This window comes from Chaetura pelagica, unplaced genomic scaffold (genome assembly GCF_000747805.2).
Source record: "Chaetura pelagica isolate M959 unplaced genomic scaffold, ChaPel_1.0 scaffold551, whole genome shotgun sequence".
Lineage (NCBI taxonomy): Eukaryota > Metazoa > Chordata > Aves > Apodiformes > Apodidae > Chaetura > Chaetura pelagica.
The window spans coordinates 581624-604575 of NW_009952067.1; the positions used below are offsets into that span (position 1 = coordinate 581624).

Below are 22952 nucleotides of genomic sequence, written 5' to 3' on the forward strand. Positions count from 1 at the left end.
TGAACCTTGAATGAATAATCAGGTAAAATGTGGCTTTACCTGCTCTTGGTATTTAAACGCTATCTGTAGTTGCTGTGAACTGGACAGCGGCCTCCAAATGTGACCTCTAGGTCACAGTGCCTCCAAATCCTCTGCATGATTTGCATAAAGACCGTGCAGATTTTTTTAAAAAACAACAACTAACCAAACAAAAAAACCAACCAACAAAACCCCCCTACAAGATTGCATGGTTACAAGAAATAGAACAGGAGGAGACTGTTCTGAATTTGAGTAGCAAGAAGAAATGGAAACAGGTAGTGTGTTAACCTTAAAGCTGCTGCTTGCTGTTACCTTGCTAGTTACATGCAAGATGAAGCTCCTCAGTTTCCTTTGGTTCTGTTTTCTATGAAAATGCCAGGCAAACAATCTGGAAACTATGTTGTTCTGAGATCCAGTTATGAAACTGCAATAAATGCTAATAAAACACTTGCATGGAAGATGCTCTTTGCTGTGGGATATCTTGGTCTTGGAGTTAGCTCCATGTTACAGGAAACAGCAATGACTGGAATATGTGTACTAGCAAGGCCTACTAAGTCATATTTACCCAGTATATGAAATAATTGGAATAATAAAAGCATAATAAGGTACAGGTAGGCCTTTGAGTACCACTTTTTTCTCACAAAATGCTAACTTAAATACTTTTTCATATTGGATTTTTCCTTTTCAGCACTACTTCCACTGTGTTTTACTGAACCTAAAATTACCCACATCCTCTTATGATTTCTGTAAATTTTCTTCCTTTTTTTATTGCAGTAATGGCTGGTAGTGGATGGATGGAGATGACTGACTGGAGGATAAGAATTACGCTAATAATATTTTGATTCTTTAATCTGTGAAACTTGCTTCCAAAATCAGCTTGACTGTTAAAACAGGTCCTGCTGTGCTGAAAGAAACTTTCATTCTAAGGTGTCAACATATCTGCAGACACTCATTCACCCAAAACTGCTTTTGTTTTCACAGGTCCTACCCTTCGTATACATTTATATAATTACTTCTTTAGATCATTTATAATCTATAGGTATCACTATGCAGCATGAACAATGAAGAATTTTTATCCAGGGAGTGATGTGATAATTTCATGCTTCATCAGATACCCTGCAAACATTTCCTCAGCCATAACTTCAAAAGCCAGCCATTTATAGTCTATAGTCTGTAGATATATCTATGCTGTGTAGCATCTATAAATAATGCTTAAATTATTGTTTGTTGACCGGCCGGGGCTATGTGCAAATCATTAGTATCAATCATATATGTACACTTATTTAGCTTACTCTCATAATTGTAGTCTCCTTGCAAATCTTTTCCATTCTGAATTCAGATGATGCCTCAGCTCCTGCACTGGAGACTCAGCCTCAAGGTGATGAAGAAGGTGAGCAGCACCAGGAATTTAACAGTGTGGTATTGAAGTATGCAGTATGGAACCTGTACCACAATGTCAAATGCTGCCTCAGAGTTAAGGCAACAGCTGTGGAGCAGTTGCAAGAAATTGAAAGCAATTGAAAGCCTCTGTACATTTTTCCCAATAAAGACAATAAGCACAAGCAAGTCTTTACTTACAAGCAACAAATTTCATGTGGTAGTTCTGAGGTGACACTGTAAATATGGCGACTGACATTACCTGTTTTGATTGTTGCTACTCGGGGCAGAGACAGGTTTTAAACTTGAGCCAAAGTGTGGATTAAAACTCCATGGTTACATAAGGAAGATAAAGGGTAAATTCTTTCCTTAGTGTATTGTCTAGTTAATCAAATGCTACATTTGATGTTTTGTCAGGCTTATTTGACTCTGTGAAAATTCACTGTTCTGTAAATGTAAAGCTCAAGGCCCATATGCAATGATAGTCCTGTATTTTGGCTGCCTTACCCCTCAATGCAAATCTTGCATAATCTGATCTGATGTTATTACGTATTTTGGGTCCACACTGGGAGTTTTTTATTCCAATTAAACATAATTTTAGTCTAGAAGTATTTATTTAAATCTTTAGTATCAATGGAATAAGAAAGGAACTATTCATGCCTTTGCATGAATAAAGATTTTAACTGTCCTGAAAGAAACCAATATGCCCTTTTCTTTTATAGATCCATGTATATTTAAAACTAGCCACTTACTATTCAGCTGCTAGTAACTTAAAAAAAAAAATAAAATAAAAACTTGTAGCATTTTAAGAATTTTTTCTGTTGATTTTTTTCTAGATATAGCTTCTCGTTATCCTACCTTATGGACTGAGCAAGTAAAGAGTAGACAAAACAAAACCAATAAAAGCTCAGGTAAGAACTTGTGTCCTTACTTTGCAAAGCTCTTGTGAAGACATGCATTGAGCCTTGTTAAAACTGAAGTGAAAGCCATTTTAATAACCATTATGCTTCCACTCTCATCATATGATAGCAACTAATGACTTGCATTGTGATGATTTTGTAGGTTCAAGTGTTTCTTTTATATGGAAATATTTTTGGCCAGGCTTCAGTAGACATTACTCCGTTGAAGTCTTTGGCTCACATTTGTCTGTATCTCTGAGTGGACACGATTTTTTAATTTATTTATTGTTTTTTTTGCATCCTCTGTAATTCTCTGCCTCTTTTTTATCTACTTGTGTGTTCTTCTTGTCTAGCAAGAAGATGCTTGGAAAATGACAATGTGGGTTACAATGGTTTGGTGGTAAATCTTAAGAGGCAAACCTGAAAAAAAGCAAACTCCTATCAGAAAACAGCTTCCAGTTAACAGGAAATTGGGAAGACAGTGTAACTTGCATTTTGCTACATCAAACTGGTCACCAGTTTACTGTAAATTATTTGTGTTGCCTTTTTTATAACTGTTGAATTTTGGCTTTTCTTTTTTCACCACTGATTAGGAATGTCAGGTGAATGTCCTAAGACTGAAGCCTCTAAAATATGCAGATACCTTTGATGCTTTGGGGAAGAACAAGTTTTCAGGCTTTATTCACTCTTCCTTCTTTTCAGTGGAATAAGCTTCACATAATCTTCTTTAGTTTCCTGGTTTCTTTTTCTCTGGAAAAAATGTTTAGTTTTAAAGGAAACATTAATGACACAAGCTATAGCTCAGTAAGTCATCCAAAGGCATGCTTCAGATTAGTGGAAATTGATATGTGCTTAACATTAAGTACTGTGCTAAAGTATTTTACTGACTTGAGGCCCAAAAGGATTTAAAAAGACAAGCAATCACCATAAGAAAGACAGACATATCCTACTAAGAGGTTTACACATTCCTTTATATAAACTATTTTTAACATAAAAGCAATATTAATTAAATTAATTAATACTTTTTCTGCTGCCAGTTGCTCCAGTAGGTACTTAAGGGAAGGACCTTAGAGTGTGGACAAGAGTTTGAAGCAAACACCTTCTGTGCTGAAGATTTATTATTTGTTTTGTTTAGTCAGTGTTAGCAAGCACAGAATTCCTTTGGGTTTTCTGTTGTATAAAAGATGTGTAGAAATACATCACTTTGGGGAGTATTTTTACAGTGCTAGAGGCAAAATCTAATGTAAGGCTTCTTAAGTTTGCAGTGTAGCTGCTTGAAGCCAAAGCTTCAACACATGCACACACACACAATTTAGAAAAACACCAAAGAAAAGGTATTTTGAAAAGAAAATACGTAAAGACATATTTGCAAAGGAGAAGAAACCATATGCGTAGTCCACCTGTCATGATTGCTAGCCCATGTAACATTAGCATCAAAAGCATGATTGTGTTGGACTTGCTGACAATAGGACTTGCTTACAATGATAGCACGTACAGAGGCTCTCTGCGGGGCTAGCACATGCTCCAGTCTGCGGTGCCATACCCAGACTAGCAGAACTAAGTCAGCTCACACTATGTAGCCAGCTTTGCTTTATTTTGTAGGGATACCTGGTGTGCCAGAGGGGACCACTGCTCTCTCTGCTGTGGCTTCACTCATATATGCAATATGACATAATTGGTCAGGATGAATGTAGGTGCTGAGAACAGTGCCTTCCCCAGTTGCACTTGGCAGTGTCTCCCTTCCAGACTCCCAAAATACAACATATGTCTGTAACCGTGTAAATTGTTCTGATGGCTGAGCTGAGTGATATGCAGTAATCAGGTCTTTTAAGGTCTTGACAAAACTATGCTAGATTTTCCCCTTATTACCTCTTGGAGTGGTGCCAAGGCTTTTGGTTACAATTAGCCAGTAAAATCAGCATAGGCTTGTAGGTTTTGGAAGATAGAAAATAATGACTCAGGGAATTCTAGTTTATGTTAGTTATCCAGTGTTTCATTTCATTAAATAAGCCTAAGTTAATTTAACATAGAGTAATGACACTTGGGAGACTTAGAGATGCAGGGCATGAAATTACTGGAATTGCATATCCATGTTCACATTTTTTTCGTTAGTTCAGAGCAATAGGCCTTTGCTGCTCACAAAAGGCATTTGAAGAGTGGTATTTAGCCTATTAGCTTTTGATGGCAAAATGTTACTGCTGGCAAAAACTTGTTCAACATCAGGACATGTAACAATAGCTCTGTTTAGAGTGTTGGATTTTAGCTCTTTTTGTATGTTGAAAATGATTTTGAAATTCTTTTCTTTTTAAATTTTCTTTCCAGAACTAGGAAAAAAAAGTATGCATCTAGTTGCTAAAATAACAGTGCTTGCTGATATTTTGTTTTATCCATATGTCTTGATGCTTTTGCAGGTATTTTGTGGATTTTTTGTTTCTTCTGGATTTCTTTTTACCCCTGCATTCCTCATTTCTTCCTCCATTTCATGGAAAATATTATGGGTTTGCCACCCACATCAGAGTGACAAAAATATGAATTATACCAACAGCCATAAAAAATGTGGTTAATGCATAAAAATGTAACAGCCTACAATGTTGTGGTCTGTATGACATCTCAATGCCTAAAAGTCCTGCCATAGTTTGTGGAGATGTAGTCAGTGCTGTCAGTGGAGCCTGTAGAGCAGCCCACCTCAGCAGTAAGCCTACACCTGCACTTGACCAACTAACTAGATAACTGGACCTCACTGAGTGCAGTGACTAGTTTATATCTACGTGAAGGTATCTGTGCTTTAGATGAACTGTATCCCATCCCTGTATCACTTGAAAGTCCAGGTAATATTTTTTTAGATTTTTGTCATTTTTAAAGACCAGAATATTTTGCCTTGAAGAAACTGGATATTTTAGACTATGTCATCAGCAGTTGCCAGTTGCTGTAGCTTCAGGGCTAGGAGCAGCCTTGGTGTGAGTGGAGAACACTGCATGGCAGGCAAATACTTTCTCAGCATCTAACAGGGAAAATGCAGTTCCCTGAGGAAAGCTCTTACATTCTCCTTGCTACATCTGCTCTACTAGAAGTTTATATCCCTGTGGGATTCTTGTGAACCAAGTGTAACATTTTTCAGAGAATGTATGGGGTTTTTTTGAGTTTTAATGCAGACAAAGGAAGGGTAGTATAATTCTTTTCACTATGGCCAGTGAAGCTTAGGTTTCATTTTACTAGCTGAAATTTAAGGTCAATTTTTTCTAATTTTTTGTGGGAGCCTTGCCATGAAAAAGTGAAATTAATTTAACTCAACATTATTAATGTTCAAAAAAATTCTTAAAGTATGGAGTAATTTCTAAATATAGTCTGTACATCACACCAATAAGAATAAATAATACTCAGTATAAAATGTCTTAAATTTTGCAAACACAGATACAAATGTTGTTCATAATCTGGAATAAATGTACATATGTGCTTAAGGTCTTTAGAGATTCTGGTGGTAATATAATCCAAGTTAAATAGCTAGGGTAAAATAGTGTATCATTGGCTAAGACACAGTACAGTTTCAGGTATTTATTATTCAGTCATATTCTCTTTTATTAATAATACTTTTTGGTTTCTGTAAAGATTTAATAGTATGGCATTATTAACACTCAAGATTTATATGTTCATTGATCAATCAAGTAGTTTATTTATTGAGCATCATAAAGTTATTGAAAAATTGGTGTTTTTTTGATGACTGGGTATGACCAGCAAAATAGAAGATGGGAAGAAATTGTTGCATTTCTTTGTACTTGACTGAACTTGACTTTAATTCACGTGTTAAATTTTAAACACTTGAATGAGTGGGTAGACATTTAGGGCCCCTGGCAGTCAGTGGCAGAACTCCCAGACAGTGGTTGAACTACCATTCATACTCTGACTACATGCTACACGTTCACCCACTAGTTTAGTTTTCATCTGGATCAAGCACAGACATGTGATGTAGTGCTTGTGCCAGCTTCAGGCTTTCTGGCAGCTTTATGCTTATATACTTTAAGCAGGTGCTAGAGGACAAGCCATGCATGATCCAGCATAAAATAGGGTTGGCCCACAGGAAGTTCTGTTCTGGCATAAATCCTGCTGAGGCAGGGTCAGGCTGTCAAAATTCTTAAGCCATCTATGCAAACAGTAGTGGATCATGTGACTATGACATTTTTCATCCAGAGTGAAGAATCCTAAATCAGAATTCATTCTCCTCAACCTATGGCTTTAGTGACTTCAAGAATGCCCAGATTTCAGCCACTGGTATATTCTGGTAATATAGAATCATCTTCATTTTTGGCTTTGGCTGTGCACATATGAAAAGAACACGTGCTTTTTATTTAATTTTCTGACACAATGGAATAGTCTTTTATTGCTGCCATTTTACTGTAGACTATCAGTTTCAAGGCTTTAAAAATCTGTTACAATTTTTTAACAATTAGCCCCAGAGGGCTCAATCCAACAGGAGTTTAATTCTCAAAATCCATTTGGGAGGACACTGAAGTGCATGTGCAGTAATGTAGTATAGGGTGACTGCAAATGCAAATGAAAATAATTAGTATAAATCTACTGTGAATACATTCTTGATAGAGTAAAATAGGAAATTTAAAGCGATAATGTAAGTAGAGACTATGTGTCTGAATCTGTACCAACTAGCTGCTTGCATTTCTCTGTCTGCATAGTCTGAATCTGTTGGCAAAGTCTGCCAGTGAGACTGACTAATGTGACAGAGTGACATTCTAAGATCTGAATGCTGTTTTTATTGCCTTGTCATCTGATTGCTTTAAAGCATTTGTACATATCAGTTTTTCTCGCATGGAAACTATGTTGGTTACCAGTGATGTTTCTGTTTTGTTAGATCACTTTGTTTTGTTTCTCAGAGGCAATTATTCCAGTGGAATCTCTGTGCACTGATCATTCCCTGAAACTCACCTTCTTACAAAAGGACTAAGACAATCCTTGTTCTGTATTCTATGTTCGTTCCAAACTGAACCTGGCTAATATCCTCCTGCTATGCCTATTCTGGCAAAACTCAGTCCTGAAGTTAAAAAAAAGTCTGCATACAAAATATTCCATGTAGCATTTTTTTTTTTCAGAGGAAATAAAGAGCTTGTGTGTCTGCCCAATCACATCAATCCTAATGGCTATTCCTCTCTAAGCATAGTGAGTAACTTACAGACAGGAAAATGAGTAACAGCTCAGTGACTGTATTTATTCTCATTAATTGTTGCATTTTCCAGATGTTGTTTTTAATATTGACTGAAGATAAAGTGTGTGCAGCTGAAGCTGTGTGAGCTAGCAAGAAAAAATTAAGACCCAGTTGTATGTTCCCAGTTACGTATTTACTACAAATTAATCAGAAGTTTTCTAGATTTGCATTATGTTTATTTAATAATGTGGAAATCTGTGATGTTCTGGCATTTAGGTTTGATAGTCCTGAGTAGCTGAAATGGCATTGAATTGTGATTCAAGTCATGAAAGCAAAATAGAAAGAAGAACCATTGTTTTAAAGAAATTTCAAGTGTATCAATTGGTTACTAAGTCCACACATTGATTCCGTCAATGGGAGCTCTGTCCATTACCGGTGGGCAGTCAATCTCTGCCAAATTTTGGCCATGCTCAAATCCAGAAATTATTAATATGAACTTTATAGCTTGATCAGTTCCCTACAGAATAAAAGACATTAGCATCTCTTCATGACATTTGCAGCTAAGGTCTGAATGTTTTGTGATGGCCACAAATCTGGCTTCTGGGCCATGTAAAATTTGTCATTGCTGGGAGACATCAGCTGGTCTGATGTCCAAAACCTACAATAACTATTTGTTATTTGGTCTGTTATGTCACCATGGAGGGTAAAGAGAAAAGTATTGTGAGGACATTAAGTAAGAAAAACTGATACGAAGAAGGACCAAAAACCTCCAGACCAACAGTCTTCCTCAAACTCTTTGAATTGGCTCTGGTTGCCAACTCACTAAATGTTCCCCTTAGAGTTTCTGAACGAACTAAATTATTTGGAGTAGACTAGAGTTTGTGATTTGGACTTTACTATATAAGCAGAATTGTTAAGTAGCTGTTGAAGAGGCAGATGTGTAAGGCACTGTCACATCTTGTTATTTACCTTACTGTCCTATTTTAAAATATTTTGAAGAGTAGGAGGTAGTTTTCTTTTGTTTTTTGTTAGTTTTCTGTCAAGAAAAAGAATGGTTTCAGAGTAGCATTCAATGGCAGCTGAAAAACTAGTGGCTTTGAAACCACTGTTTGTTCACACCATTAGGGCCAATCAGTAAATGGTTGACTTAGTTCCTAATGGAGAACTTCGTCTTACTTTTTAGTAGCAATTTTTAATGGTACCCTAGTCTTGAGGTAGCTAAAGAGAGAACAGTACTCTTCATCCTCTTCACCTGTGAAGAAATTTACGCATCATACTCTTTGGTCCTCTTTCCTGGTCTGGCCTGACCTTGCCTTGCCTTGCCTGTCCTAAATTGGTAAAGGAAAATTAGCTTGCTTTCAGTTCTTTCAGCCTCTTCCAAGAAGATAAAGCGTTCCAGACCTCCCCACAGTGCTTGTATATTATGATATATTCTTAATTTGGAGGCTGCTGGGTCATGCTTATTATAGTACTGTCCTATCTTTAATAATAATGTTCACAAACATTTTATCTTATTTTTAATTTTATGTATTAGTTCAAAACCTTTATAAGGTTCAAGCACTGACATTTCCAGTTTTTTGCTCCCACTAAAGGAGACGATCCTCCCATCCTAAACCATTAAAAAACCAAGTTCTGTTTTATATCCAATTAATGTTCTTTATGCTCAGGATGTTCCAGGGTTTTATTGGACCCCCACTGTGGAGAGAGAAAAAAAAAAAAAAAAAAAAAGGAAAAAAAAAAGAAAAAAGAGATCTGTTTTATGCAATGCTGACAATTTCTGTTTTACTGCGTGTGTTAAACTTTGCTGCCAACAGATAGTAATCTTTCCTGGCCATTTTTAATTATATCATATTACTTTCTGCAGCAAGTAAATGACATGACAGTCCTGCTTTAAGTTGTGTATTTTTTAGATGTGCACTCCCCTGCTTAACTGTCGCTTTCCACTCCACAGTTTACCAGACATAAGATTGTAAAATCATAAAAGCATCAATAAGCCTCATAAATCCTAAGAGAAATTTCAGGCCAGCAGTCTATATTTTAATGACAAATGCAAAAACCCAATGTGAATCCTGTTAATGCACAGGAACACATTGGACTGGATCATATGTGTAGACATAATTTTTCTCAGAAAGACATAAATCTTCCCAACAATGCAGTCTGGATCTGGCTATACCATAATTTCTGAGTGGTATATAGAAGATAGAGCTTACAGCTTTTACAAGAAGTCCAGCAGCATCGATAGTAAGAGCTGCCAGGCCTTCCATCATCATCCCAATGACCTGACAGCTGGGAGAAACTTTCCATGTTCCATATAGAGATGCCACCCCTTACCTGCTCCACCAGGGCTGTTAGCAGCCCCATGAGCAACAAGCATAAACAGCAGCTGTTGCATATCTCTGTCAATACACTAAATGCAAAATTTTTCTTGATTCTGTTGCACTTGCTTGGACAAGAGGCCAAGGTCAAGTGTGAGCATATAGAATTAGGCATCTAAATTTGCAAACTGGCATCTGAACAGTTGTCTTGTTTTCTTCTGAAATATTGAGAATACAATACTGCTTTAGAGGTCAAGACAGTAAAAATATATTTAAAAAATGAAGAAATGTTTGCAATGTCAGAGAGCTCTGAGACTTATATTTTCAAAACTTCAATGAATTGGTGGTTATGCTACTGAACAAGAAGAAACTCTATTTGGAATATAGGTGGTAAAGAAAGTGAGGTGGAGGATATCCACCAAACTCTCTCCTACATTTTGCAAGGTTAAGAATTTCTTATGTCTTTATCTGTAAGCTGCTAAAAACTCTTGGAAATGCTAAGGTTAAGAAAACCAGAATTTTTAAGGTTTGCTCTTAATTTTAATGAAAGTGATCCAGTGAGCTGTTCTGGTAGGATTCTTATGGTTTTATAAGACAGACTAGACAATTCTGAGGAAAGCAATTTTCTCTTTCTTCCATGAGTGTAAGTCAAATAGCCAACTGTCCATTCTACCTATAATTATCTGAAGGGTGGGTGCCAGGATGGAGCCAGATTCTTTTCAGTAGGTCCCTGTGACAGGACAAGAGGCAATGGGCACAAGCTGGAAGGCACAATAGGAAGTTCCACTTAAATGTGAGAAAAAATTTCTTTACTATGCGGGTGACAAAGCAGTGGAACAGGTTGCCCAGGGAGGTCGTGGAATCCCCTTCTCTGGAGATATCAAAGATCCACCTGGATGCAGTCCTGAGTTATGTGCTCTAGGGGATCCTGCTTTAGCGGGGGAGTAGGACTGGATGATCTTAGAGGTCCCTTCCAACTCTGACAATTCTGTGATTTCCAGTAACTGAGTAAGAAGTGTTTAAAAAAAAGGCAAAACCAGTGATGGTAAAATATTCCCCAGCTAATATGTTACGTGAACTGTAGAATTCTAATCCTCGATGTGGACATGTTCTGCACAAAAACTCTGACTGCTGTTAATGGAAATACCGACCATGGAAGGACACTGGTAGCCATGTAACATTTATCAGCCCTAGTGCTAAAAGTTTTACCTCAGTTTTCTGATATGTGCATCTCTGACAGTCCTAATTAATTTCTAGATACGCCCTGGTAGATCAGGTTATGGGCAGTCACAGTGGTAAATTTGAAGGGATTTTTAATGGGGTGATTTATCACATATGACTTCCAACTTTCGTATTTGCCAAAACATGTATATCTGAACAAACTCCTTGAAAAGCTTGAAAGCTTGTGTTACAATTTATAAGTTGCTTAATTATTTTCCAATAAATTTTTGGCTTTTCCCTTTAATTCTTGAAAAAATGGCCATGTGATACAGTAACTTTTTGAGGCTTCATCAGTAATGTTAACATTTTCCATTTGGTACAAAAGCAAGAGTAATTGAATTCCTACAGGGACTTCTGTGGGAGGAATGGAATTCACTCCAAAACCTGTGCACTGGCCATGTGTCTGCAACACAGCTACTGCATCAGTCCAAGCCTTTGCTGCAGCATCTGCTTTTATGGACTCTTAAGGTTCCTGCTTAATGCTGTTATCCATGCTTTCCCCTAGCCTGCTCTAAATGCAATACATTGGCTTTTCTGTTTGGGACCAGTGTAGAGCCTCTTCTCCATGAAAAGCCACACCAAGGGTCATAATTGGCACAAGGGAACATGTTCTTGTCAAATTACATTGCTAAAGTATGTAAAACCACTTTGAGATCTTTTCATCTGCAAGATGCCGTAAACACCCCAATTATTGTATTATTACTGGCTTGCTTTCCTCTTCACTCCACCCTGTCCATCATGCTCTGTCCTCTCTCACAACAGACTGTTCCAGATAAATGCTAGAAACTATGTTTTCCCTGCACTCTGCATTGCCTAGAAATAGCATTAACTATTGTTGCCCTAATGCAGTAGATTTCTGTGTTACTGGAGAAGAAGCAATGGTTGAAGAGACAGACCACTGTTTTTCATTAAGCTGTTTTAATACCTGTTTTAGTTTAAGAACAGCAGGCCAAGTATCTGCATTCAACCACAAATAAAACTATGTTTAAATAAGATTAAGGCTGGAAATTAAATTTCAGATCTTAAATTCTCCCGGTACATTAAAAAACACAAGAGAAAATAGAGGGCAAAGCTTAATATACCAAACTAGTTTAAAACACAGCCTTCTCTGGAAAAAAATAGACTTCTTAGGGAACCTAATTTTTGAAAATGTGTTCATTTTCTGCTAAAAAATTGTATTTTCAACATGAAAATTCAAACAACTAAAAACCCCTTAAAAAAGCTGAATAGTTTTGGCTCAAAACTCAAAATATTGATTGGCCATAGTAATGCCTTGTGGGACCTGTAATTTTGAATCTTCATTAGATCCTTCTTTTTCATGAATCCTTAGGCTGAATGTACATGCAGGATATAATGGTCTTCCCTTTTAAAAAATTCAGAGATACCTCATAAAACATGTAAGCATCTTGGATTTTGTTGTTCTCTGAGAATTTCAACTGAAAGAAACAATTTGTGTGTTTTTATTTTTGCTTTTGTTCTCATTTAAAAACATGGGTTTTTTATGAAAAACAAACACTTTGAATTAAAAACATCTTTTCATGTAAAGACCTGGTTTTCTACCAAAGACAGTCACAATGTAATTTTTCAACCAATCATGTTACAGTCATAACAAGCTATGAAACCCCTGCCCATATTATCTTCACTTAAACAGTGGGTTACCTTGTTCCATTGTTTTCCAGTGAGATATTAATGCTATTGAAACTTACCAGTTTTATTGTCCTCTGTTTGGATGGCTGCTTAGATGGAGTTTTTGTTGGACTAGAATCCATTATAAATACATAAAGTCTTGAAATGTGTGTGGCCTGTAATGCCCTTGAATTGTTTTCCAGTGCACCCAGTTAGATCAGGGTAACAGACTGGTTGGTGTTTGACCTGGGAGCAGAGGAATATAAAGTCAAATTGGCGCCTCTTCTGCCCTCAAAAGCTGAGAGACAGTTTTGGCAAGAAAGTAGAAAATAGTTCAAGATTGCAAGATTCAAATTGTAGGAAGAGTTGAGTGTCTGCAAGGCTCCCTCTGAATCATTCAGCCATATTTTGAGGTCTGTATTGAGGCAAAATCCTTTTGATGTAAGGGCTGACAAGGGTTGATCCAGTTTGATTACATTTACTTTAGTGAACTCCATTACAATGGAAACTCTCAACAGGGAAAGGAGTGTGATTGTTTGCAGAGGTTTGTAACTATCACACTCTGCCATAGTGTGGTCCACCCTTTTTTCACAGCAGCACTGTGCCATTTCTGTGGCTGGCAGTGAGTCAGGGAAGCTTTCTATTGGTTTACTTACCTGTTTGGTTTGGGGAGCAGACCCATAAGTAAATTCTGATCTTGGATATTTCCTCGTATTCTCCCCAAACTCCCACCATGTTGCTTAAGCCATAATCTCAATAGCCCTCACTGCCTGAACATAGTGAGAGAATCATTACTCTATTCAGCCAAACAGGAGAAAAATTAAAGTCTGCATCCTGCCTAGCTTAAGAGACTTATAATTGTAGTGTTCTTGCAATTTTTGATCAGGTCTAAAAAGCAATTTAAGATAATTTCTAGGATATGATTTTTAGTTTGTTAGAGCTGACACAACAGAGAAGTAGCAAAGCCAAAAAATACCAGTATAAATGTCAGTGATTTGAAAGATCACTTCTCCCCCTTTCCCTATCAACATCTCAAGTATGAAACAGTGACTTCTAATGTGGTCACACATCCTGTAGTTCATCCCTATAACTAAACAGTCCAATATAATAATAGCAAGTTACTGTAGGAGGAGATAGTTTAATTTAAGCAGGCATGAAACCTCATTTTATTCAGTGCAGTGTAAATACATTTTACTCCACTGCAATTAGAAGGGTAATGCTACTGAAAGCCTTATGAGGAGAGAGGAGTATCAGGCCTAGGTTATTTTTCTTTTAATTCTCCTCTAAATGTGGACATTTAGATGGTGTTATTGCCTCTCTTGGAAACACACTGCACACTCATTTCTTTAAGTAGCTAGTACATGGTATCAGTCTGCTCTATCAGTGATAATGGGACAGTCCACCCCAGTCCTGCTGCCATTGTATAGCTGGAACTCCTCTTGACTTTAATAGATGTGCTGTCAGCACGAGGGCTCAGCTACTCCACTATTGCCCTCTGAAAGAGTGAACAAAGTATTTTCTCTTTATTACCTTTCTATACAATTTCATTCTCTCCAGATGGAGTGATGTGTTTTATACACTGAAGTAATATTCAGAAACATTGAGTAGTCATTAATACCTTAATGCGTGTCTGAGAATATAATGTCACATAACTAACCATAGTGCTAGCCTCAAGGATGTCATGGTGCAATCACCTTTTCAATGCACTTGTCAAAATGAGCATGTGTGACTTTAATACAGAGCATCTTCTGTCCACAGCAAGGCTGAATGCTTTGCTTTGGATCTTTGTGTCCCCTGTACAACTGAGTAAGAAAGTTTTTGGGTCAGAATACAATCATTAAGCTTAATTCACCTTTTTTATCATAGTCTCTCTTATCTCTAGCATAATTGATCGTGATCTTAAAGGTCTTTTTCAACCAAAATTATTCTAGGATCCTCACTCTTGGTTGCACACACAGAATTCTCGTGTTCTGTTTCCAGTCCTTCCTTTGCAGTCTGCTTTCTCTTCTGTCAATATCTGATCTTCCCTGCATATTTATCACTTTTTTCCTAGGTAGTATTCTTCAATTTCAAATGTTGCTGCATTTTAAGCATTTTCTTGATTCTCATTTCTCTGTTCTTCCACCTTCTCATTTTTACTGCTGCAGCCAAAGGCATAAATTGGAAGCCTTATGAGGAGTTTCACCATAAAGGCTGTAGATCATGCTATGAATATGCATTGTATTCTGAAAATGCAGCGATTCACAAGCCAAGCTGAGTTCTTAGGAACAACCAGTTGAACAGTGCAACAGATGGGAGAGCGAGTTTGATTCTTAGATTGAGTGAGCAGGGAAAGGTGTAATTACTTATCTATGTAGGATTTCAGAGACCATTTCAGGGATACCTTTTCCAGTTGTGGTAGCTACACTGGGATACTGAAGGATACTAAACTGAGGGAGCAACTAGGTGTTTGATCCTAGCAAAGGATATTTTTTGCAGTAATCCAATGCTTTTCTAAGTAAGAATGTTTCCCTAGCTAAAGATATGAGTTTTTTATGGAAGATAATTTGTATTTTTTAAAAAATAAAACTCAATGCATGTGTTGTAATGTCAACACTGTAAGCCTGAATGACCAGTGCTCAGATTCTTGGCCCATGTTTTTCTTCTTGAGATGTCACTGGGGAGACTTAAGCAGCCTATGAAATATTGTATGCAAAAGCATCTGACATCAGCTAGTGCAGGGAGACAGCATGGTTTCACTGCTTGCATTTGGGGCAGATAGCCAGGAACTCCAGGGCGCGAACCCTGCCTTTGTTTCTGGGAGAGCTGCTGCAGTCTGGATAGATGAATACAAGCAGAAGCAAAAATTTCAGCAGAGAGGTGGTTGACATAGTGTCTAGCACAGGACTATTGAATACAATAAGGAGCTTTACAGAATTCTATGTTATAGGAGGTGGAAGTGAAGAAAAATGTGTTCTACTGACTAGTAGAAACAGTTGCATTTCTCAAAATGAAAAGACAAACCTAAACCCTTTCTCTTGTTTTGAATTTTGCATTTAGAGTTCCTGATTTTTTGTTTGTTTGTTTGTTAGTTTCTTTGTTTCAGTCATGTAAATAATGTCATTGGATTTTCACCCCTTTTCCTTGCAACTGATTGACAATGTTGCAGTTTCTTCCCCCCTTTCTGCAGGCTTTACCGGCTATTACATGGTTGCAATACATATATATATAGAACAAAATGAAAAAGAGGATGCCCCTGACTTTGCTGCAAAAGAGAACATGTGTCTTCACCTCCACATTATCCTTATGTAAATGAGCCTATGTGTATGGAATGTTTCTAGTAATCAATGGTACTTTCTGTGGGACCGCTCCATAGTTATTCACAAGTGTCACTGAACGCAAGCAGGATTGTAAATATACAGGCTTTTGCACTCTGCTTTGGCCTTTACTTGTTCCTCCTGATTGATGAAAACAAGTCCCACTAAAGGCCCTTGTGGACTTCATTAATTATGCCAGTGGTTGATTGGTTTGGCCCAGAATGCTTTATAACAATAGATTTAATCAGCAACAGCTTTGGTTTCCACAGATTCACAACCTCCTGGGAGAATCATGCACTGAGTCTCCTTTTGCGTTGTTTTCAAGTCATCAAGCAACCTTTAATCTTCCCAATTTAAAAAGAAAACAAAGCATAGAGTGTATAATATGCAGAAAGAACAACAGAATTGTCTTCACATGAGCCATAATAAAAATGTTTCCTTATTAGGTGACTGAATGCCAACATTGCTGTTTCCTGTGATGCTGGTTATCTGGAAAAGTGAAATATTTAGAAACTGTTTTATTTGAAGAGTTCTGCCAAAACCAGTCCTTTGGATTTTCTCTGTTATAGAGAGCTTCAAAATAAATGAGGACTTAGGTAGATGTACATGTGTGTCTGGGCAGACAGGATGGGAGCAGGTTTGAAAAGGTTGAAAATATTTGTCGCAAAAATGCTAAGCAAACACTTTAAAAAAAAACCAGTTCCTGGAACCTGTTCATTACTTTTACATACAATGGATTATTTGGAAATATTTATGTGAAGCTTCTTCCATTGATACAGGTAAATTGTGTATTAACACAATTAAAGCTGATAGTCTTCTGAATACTTTAAGTAACCACATGGCACTTGGTTTTGAAGGATTAAGAATCATTAGCCATAGTTTACAATTCTAATTCTACTAGTTCAAAAGGTCTTTGTTTGCTGCTATGCATCATCTAAGAAATCTTAAAAATTATTCTGGGTATGCTAGGGACAGACTTCTGTGTTGGTGATCCCTGCTGTATAGAGTGGAATGGTTCCAGTTTACAGGAGCAGAAATAGTGGCCTGCCATTTTCATCGTTATAGGGGGGTCTTCCATCCTTCAGAACCATAGGGACTTTTCACTGTCACCCCTTATTTAACATTATCTGCACATCAGAGAACTATTTCTGTTTAAAAGCAGGGATGAAAGTGTGATGGAATTAGCTTTTTTAAATTTTCAATTCACATTACCATTGTTTTTTTCCAAAGTTTGAAGGTAGAGCCCAGTCAAGGATTTGGATTTGCTCTTAAAATGAAAGCACAGGCTGGGCTGTTTAACCATGGCCGTATGAGAAAAGAAAAGAAACTAAAAGAAAAGAAAAAAAAAAAAAAAAAGAAAGAGCTACATAAAATGTATTAAAAAGTTGTTGAGGTGAAAGAAATAGTATTAGAATATTCTTATTGGCTTCTGCTTTACATTGACTCATCCTCTCTATGGCACACATATCATGGCCAAAATAAGAAAACAGTCTTTTATCTGAATCCTGTATCTCTCCAGTTATGAGCACTGAATTCTTATATGCTGTATAAATACTGTGCTTTGGATATAATGTGCTGAGGGTGAAAGACCTGTACAACATTTAATCCAAGATGAGCTATCAGATTTGTGCAGGGTTAAAGCAGTGCAGTTACTTTTTGATCAGGGTTCATGTAGAACTTATTTGTTGAATCTCATACTGAGGACAAGAGTTAAGGCATTCCAGGAGCAGTGTGACTCAACAGATAATGACACATCACAGAATTTGCTTCTTGCTCTGTTAAGACTTCTCATTGCACAACACAGTTCTCGTAATGAGAAACATGAGCAATAATATGCATGCTCATTTTCCACCTGCTTTCTGCCTTCTCTTTGACAAGATGAAGAAGAGCAAGCCACTATAAAAGAGGGCAGTTTCTAATTTTTCTGTCATGAATTAGCCTTTAAGGATGCAGCATTAGTACAATTTTTAAATGTTGGGATTTTTTTAAGTGATGTGAGTTAGAAGGGTACATAACAGAGAGCTCTGGAGGTGGAATTGTTCTGCTTAGCCACAGAAGAGCAAGTGGAAATGATGGTAGTATAAACTTTTGCATTAAGGCTGTAAAAGTAACGTTCCATGAAACTCTGAGGAAGAAAGGAGAATTTCTGTTTCAACAGCCTGTTTATATCTCTATTCCTGCTCAGTGTCAGAGGGCCAAATCCTTACCATTTTTTAATGCCAATCCAGTCTGCTATGAGCTCAACAGAGGTGCATTTATTATTGACCATATTGTAAGATACTCTGAGACATGCAAAGAGCTACCTAATGGAAAATAAAATCTTATTTTTTAAATACATGCATATTTTGAAATTGTGCATCTTGGATCATGTTCCCATAAACCAGTCAGAAGTCCTTCCGGCTCCTGCTGGCTTCTGTGACAGTAGCCAGGGTTCATGGTCTGAAACTAACAGTGAAATCTGAGAGGATGTAATGATCAAAAGTCATACTAGGCTTTGTCACTGAGCCTTCTTCCACCAGAGCCACTGCAGTGAGGCACTCTGCAGGATACACATGGATGGGCAACAGAGCACAAGAGCAGGTTGCAGGGGGTGCCTGTGCAAGGAAAGCCCTGTCTGTCAGTCAGAACCTAGGGAAGCCCAACTCATGCTAGAGTTACTCTTCTTCTGTGGAGAAACCATGGCACAATGTGGCCATACCTCCTTGGTTTGTACTTTCCCAGGGCTCACCTGAGCAATCGATGCCCTGGGAGGGCATGGGGAAGCAATTTCTGCCTCACATGCAAGGGCAGGGAGTTATGATTGCTGTTTTGTGGACTGACTGGGCATCCCACATCACAAACACCACAGCCTCAGTAGATGGTGTAATGAAACAAATGCAGAAATTGTGCAGCAGTTATGTAAATTATGACCAAAAAATGAAGCAAATTGCTTAATTCTTATGTTAGTCTTGTTTACTTCTTGAGCAAGTAAATATACAGGAGAGCTATCTGTTAGGTGCCTACAAATGAGCTGATACTTAGAAAATAGAGGGTAGATGATCTCAGGCAGGAGTTAAGCAATAAATCTGGAAAACACTGCATGGTGCCAACAGCATTAGCAGTCTGGACCAACAGCAGGAACGTGGCAGAAACCACTGCCAGCAATGCCACTGTACATCTCTGAAATTAACATTACTTGGGTTCCTAAGGTCAGGTATCCAAAGTCAAATCCAAGCACTGATGTAAGTATTTAAGTTTCCCAAATGGTGAACAGAAACAACTCTTGTTTCACTGAGGGGAAGAGCTTGGTTGATAAACATTCCTTCAAGCTGGCTGGCTTATTTAAGTGCCAAAGTATGAATTTAGGCACCCCAGTTTGCACATTTTGTTTTGTAATTTTTAATGGAGCTATTCAAATACCCTCAGCTTACCTGGCAAAGATTTTCATTTTCACAGCTCTGTGGAAAAAGTGAACCAACTTTATTTTCCCTTCAAATATTTCTTTAAAAATGAGAGATTTTTCCACTGGCAGAAAACTAACATATGCTGGTCAATATACTCATAAAGCAAGAATGGTAGCTTTGCGCAATTTTGTTTAATGAATGAGCTTTTAGATTACTATAGCAAACTGGCTAGCTAGTCACTGTATTTGGGAAAAGTCAGTGATTTTTATTGCTGTAATTTTGGGTGGTGTTTTTTTTTTTGTTTGGTTAGTTTTGCAGTTTGAACACTGTGGTGCTTGCTCTTCTTTGGCAGGGTAAAGCAGCCATACCTAGTAATAATAGGAACCGACATTTCCTCTTATGTAGGAAAAACAGTTTACCCCCTTCTTGCAAATAACTGCATTCAGATGTATCCTTGCAGGATGAGACAGTCTTTTGCACAGTATACTCTCTCGTTTTAGGACAGCCAAGTTAACAAAGTCAAGTGAGAGCACCTGGAGATGATAAATCATCCTTTTTCAGCCTTGTAATTGAGTAAACGTCCTCAACTCATTGAGCAAGAGGATAAAATCTCCAGATTTTTCACTCTCCCTCTGAAGTCTGATGCCATGTGATTTACCAGCTGGCTTAAAAGGAATTTTGATTTGTGTTAAGGTTTTATTCAAAGATCCAATGTAGAGGATAGGGTGTAAACAGTCCTTGGATCAAGTCTGGCTAATGCAATACACTTTGCCAAGGACTTGCTGTCATTTTCTCACACTGTTGTTAAAGATTTAACAAAAAAGTACTTTGTTCACTGCTTTCTCACATTTAATAGATGGTATAATGAATGTTTGACTTAAGGTGTTCAGAATATACATTTTGTCTCTAATGCAAAATGCATCTTTGAAATAACTCAGATTTATCATCTAGTTAGCATAAGATTAGTTTATATATAATATATATTATATATAACTTAGTAATATAAGTTCATGTTGTTATCTACGGGAGGAGTAAATGCTAATACTTCAAAGTTTAGATCCAGATTCTGTAAGTGAAGACCAGCTTCTCTGAGTTTTCATTGTCAGTGGACAGATCTCACACTACTGCTGTATTAAATCTAAGTAAGAATGGCAATATTTAGAATTACAATTTGTTTAAAAGCAGATAGCTAGTTTGAGCCCTTCTAATCTGTACAATTGCAGTGTGAGAACTCAGTGAAGGAGAAAAAGAGTTATAAATGAATGACTGAGTAATTTAAATTAGTTGTTATTCTGTGAGAAGGGAATTTTGAATACTTACATAATATTTTTCATCTCTTTAACCAAGAATTTGGGCTAAAAATTAAACAAAGAAGCAATCAAGCAAACAAACAAAATGCTAAAATAGCAGGCTTTTGTGGCAAAATGGTTCCTTTGCAGTGTTGTGGTTACAGTCTTTCTCACAGCACCCCAAATATTTAAATTCTAAAAAAAAATTAAGTAAATAAAGAATTGCAGAGGTCTGTGCAAAACCCTCCCTAAACCAGAAACTCTTAAAAAACCCAGTAGGCAAGTGGGTTTGTGTATTGTTCAAAGAGCAAATCACCCTATTTTCATTTGAGATCTCTGTCTTCTGGGTCCCCAAACTGTCACCTATTGGTAGAACCAGAATTTAGGTATTGCAGAAATTTGACCAAGTTGCCGCTTGGCTACTCAAACCCAGGGTAAAAGTTGAGTAAATCCACGTGTACACAGGTGGATTGGATTGGCTGGGGCCATGTTTTTTTCAAGTAAAGCTAAATGGGAGCTAGTGGTCACTGTGTTCTGGATCTTTGTTTTGATGGGCTCAGTGCATTTCCAGACAATTCTCCTTGTGTATCTCACTGTCTTGGCATATGAAACCACAGAGATAAATAAGAACATCTGTCTGTGATTTATCCTGCTTTGTTCAGTGGAGTAAAGTACATAAATTAATCTTTTGGGCTGTGTTGAAGCCATGAGCTTTGTGTTTAGCCACAATCATCCACCCAAGCTCCAAAAGTGCAAAACAGTGATGATCTGTACATTGAGAGTTCTCTGGAAATGCACAAAAGGGGCTGAAATAATTAGTTCCCACAAATTTTCGCAAACAAGACTAAGTATGGGTAGGAATGTTGCCAGCTTTCTCCAGGCCTTGAGAATCCTCATGCTGATGTGTATCTGAACTTGATGTAAATCAAAACGTGTGGCACCAGATGAGTATTAATACTGTAATTTAGTCTCAGGTTTAGTTTTTGGTTTTTGCCATCTAGATGTCGGATCTAAGGTTGAGTGTTACCTATTCCTTATAATCAGTACTTGGTCCATGAGCAAATATTGGCCTTAATTGGAAACATACTTTCATGTGAATATATTCAGCTAAGGACTGATGTATTGTCCATTGAATGAAGTGGATAATTTTTCATGGATTTCTACTGGGGAAGATTGGGCCGCAGAAACACTCTTTGTTTGATTTAGGTTTATGAATAGACTGTAAAAGAAGCTAGGAGCAGGAGCAAAATTGTTCCTCCATTTGTTTGTAGCGTTGAGCTGCCCTTGATTTTTGTTAGAGATTAGTTTATTTGAAATGGTCAAGAGAGGGCAGGCATGCAAATTCCTGTAAGAATAGGGCTTCTTAAGGAAGATTAGTGTGAGATGTCCATACTCTGGCCATAAGGGAAGAAAAACTAGCTTTGTGCACAGAAGAAGTATGAGGTTGGCATCGTAAATTACATTATATCATCTCATCTTCCACTTCAGAGAAAGAATCTATTATGCTAGAGAAGCACTAAACACAGGCTGGAAACCCTGAGAGAATACAGATCTGTGGAGTTGCACCTGTCCTTCACAAGAACAAAATAATTTAAGGATCTTTTTCTATTAGCTAATATGCATCCCTGCATGTTACACTTATAGTAGGAAAAGGTGTGTTGGATTCTGGGTAATGAAATTTATCAGTGACAGGTTAAGAACCTGTAAGTTTACCTTGAAGATGCATGTTTAGGAATAAGAGAGTCACTGCTGTAATGGATCACTTTGCCATTCAGTCAATGTAAATTCTTCTGCAGGGAGAACATATCTTGATTAGAAACCATCCCACTTCCCACTGGCCTTGCTGAAGTGAACATTTTGGTCATATGTGGAAATACAATTTGGTGTAGTATAAGTGGAAATCCATTCAGTGAAATTTGAAGACTATGAAAACTAGTTGAAAATACAAAAACACATTGCAATTGGTTTCCTTAGGGCCTATGAGCTTCACTGGTTCAAGAAGGGTTTATCCTAAGCAAATGGGTCAAATTCTTATCCCTATGAGATGTGAATTTGCTGTGGGGTTGCATGGGTGTCAATAGGATGACTATTCATCTTAATTATTATAGTTTTGAAATGAACTAGCACAGAACTTGTGTAAATCAATATTTTAAGTGCTCTGAAAGGGTGCCTAAATGAGGCTTAATTAGAACAGCCAGATGATTTGCATGTTATTATAATTTGCATAAATTGTCTTACAATATAAGTCTTTCTATACTGAAAGTTGGACATTAATATATTCTGCATACCCTCTAAGAAACATGGAAGAACTGCAATATTAACTGTCTCTAGTTTTACACTGCACTCTTTCAGAGCATGCATATCACATTTCGAAGT

The 22952-nt window shown here is 37.3% G+C and overlaps 1 protein-coding gene across 1 annotated transcript in view; it reads left to right on the plus strand.

Moving 5' to 3' along the window:
* SMOC2 (SPARC related modular calcium binding 2) overlaps positions 1-22952 on the plus strand; it is a 120000-nt gene that overhangs the window by 50333 nt on the left and 46715 nt on the right. Inside the window, exons 6-7 of the mRNA XM_010005415.1 lie at positions 1358-1408; positions 2232-2306. Coding sequence (XP_010003717.1) covers positions 1358-1408; positions 2232-2306 — 126 coding nt within the window. The remainder of the gene's footprint in view (positions 1-1357; positions 1409-2231; positions 2307-22952) is intronic.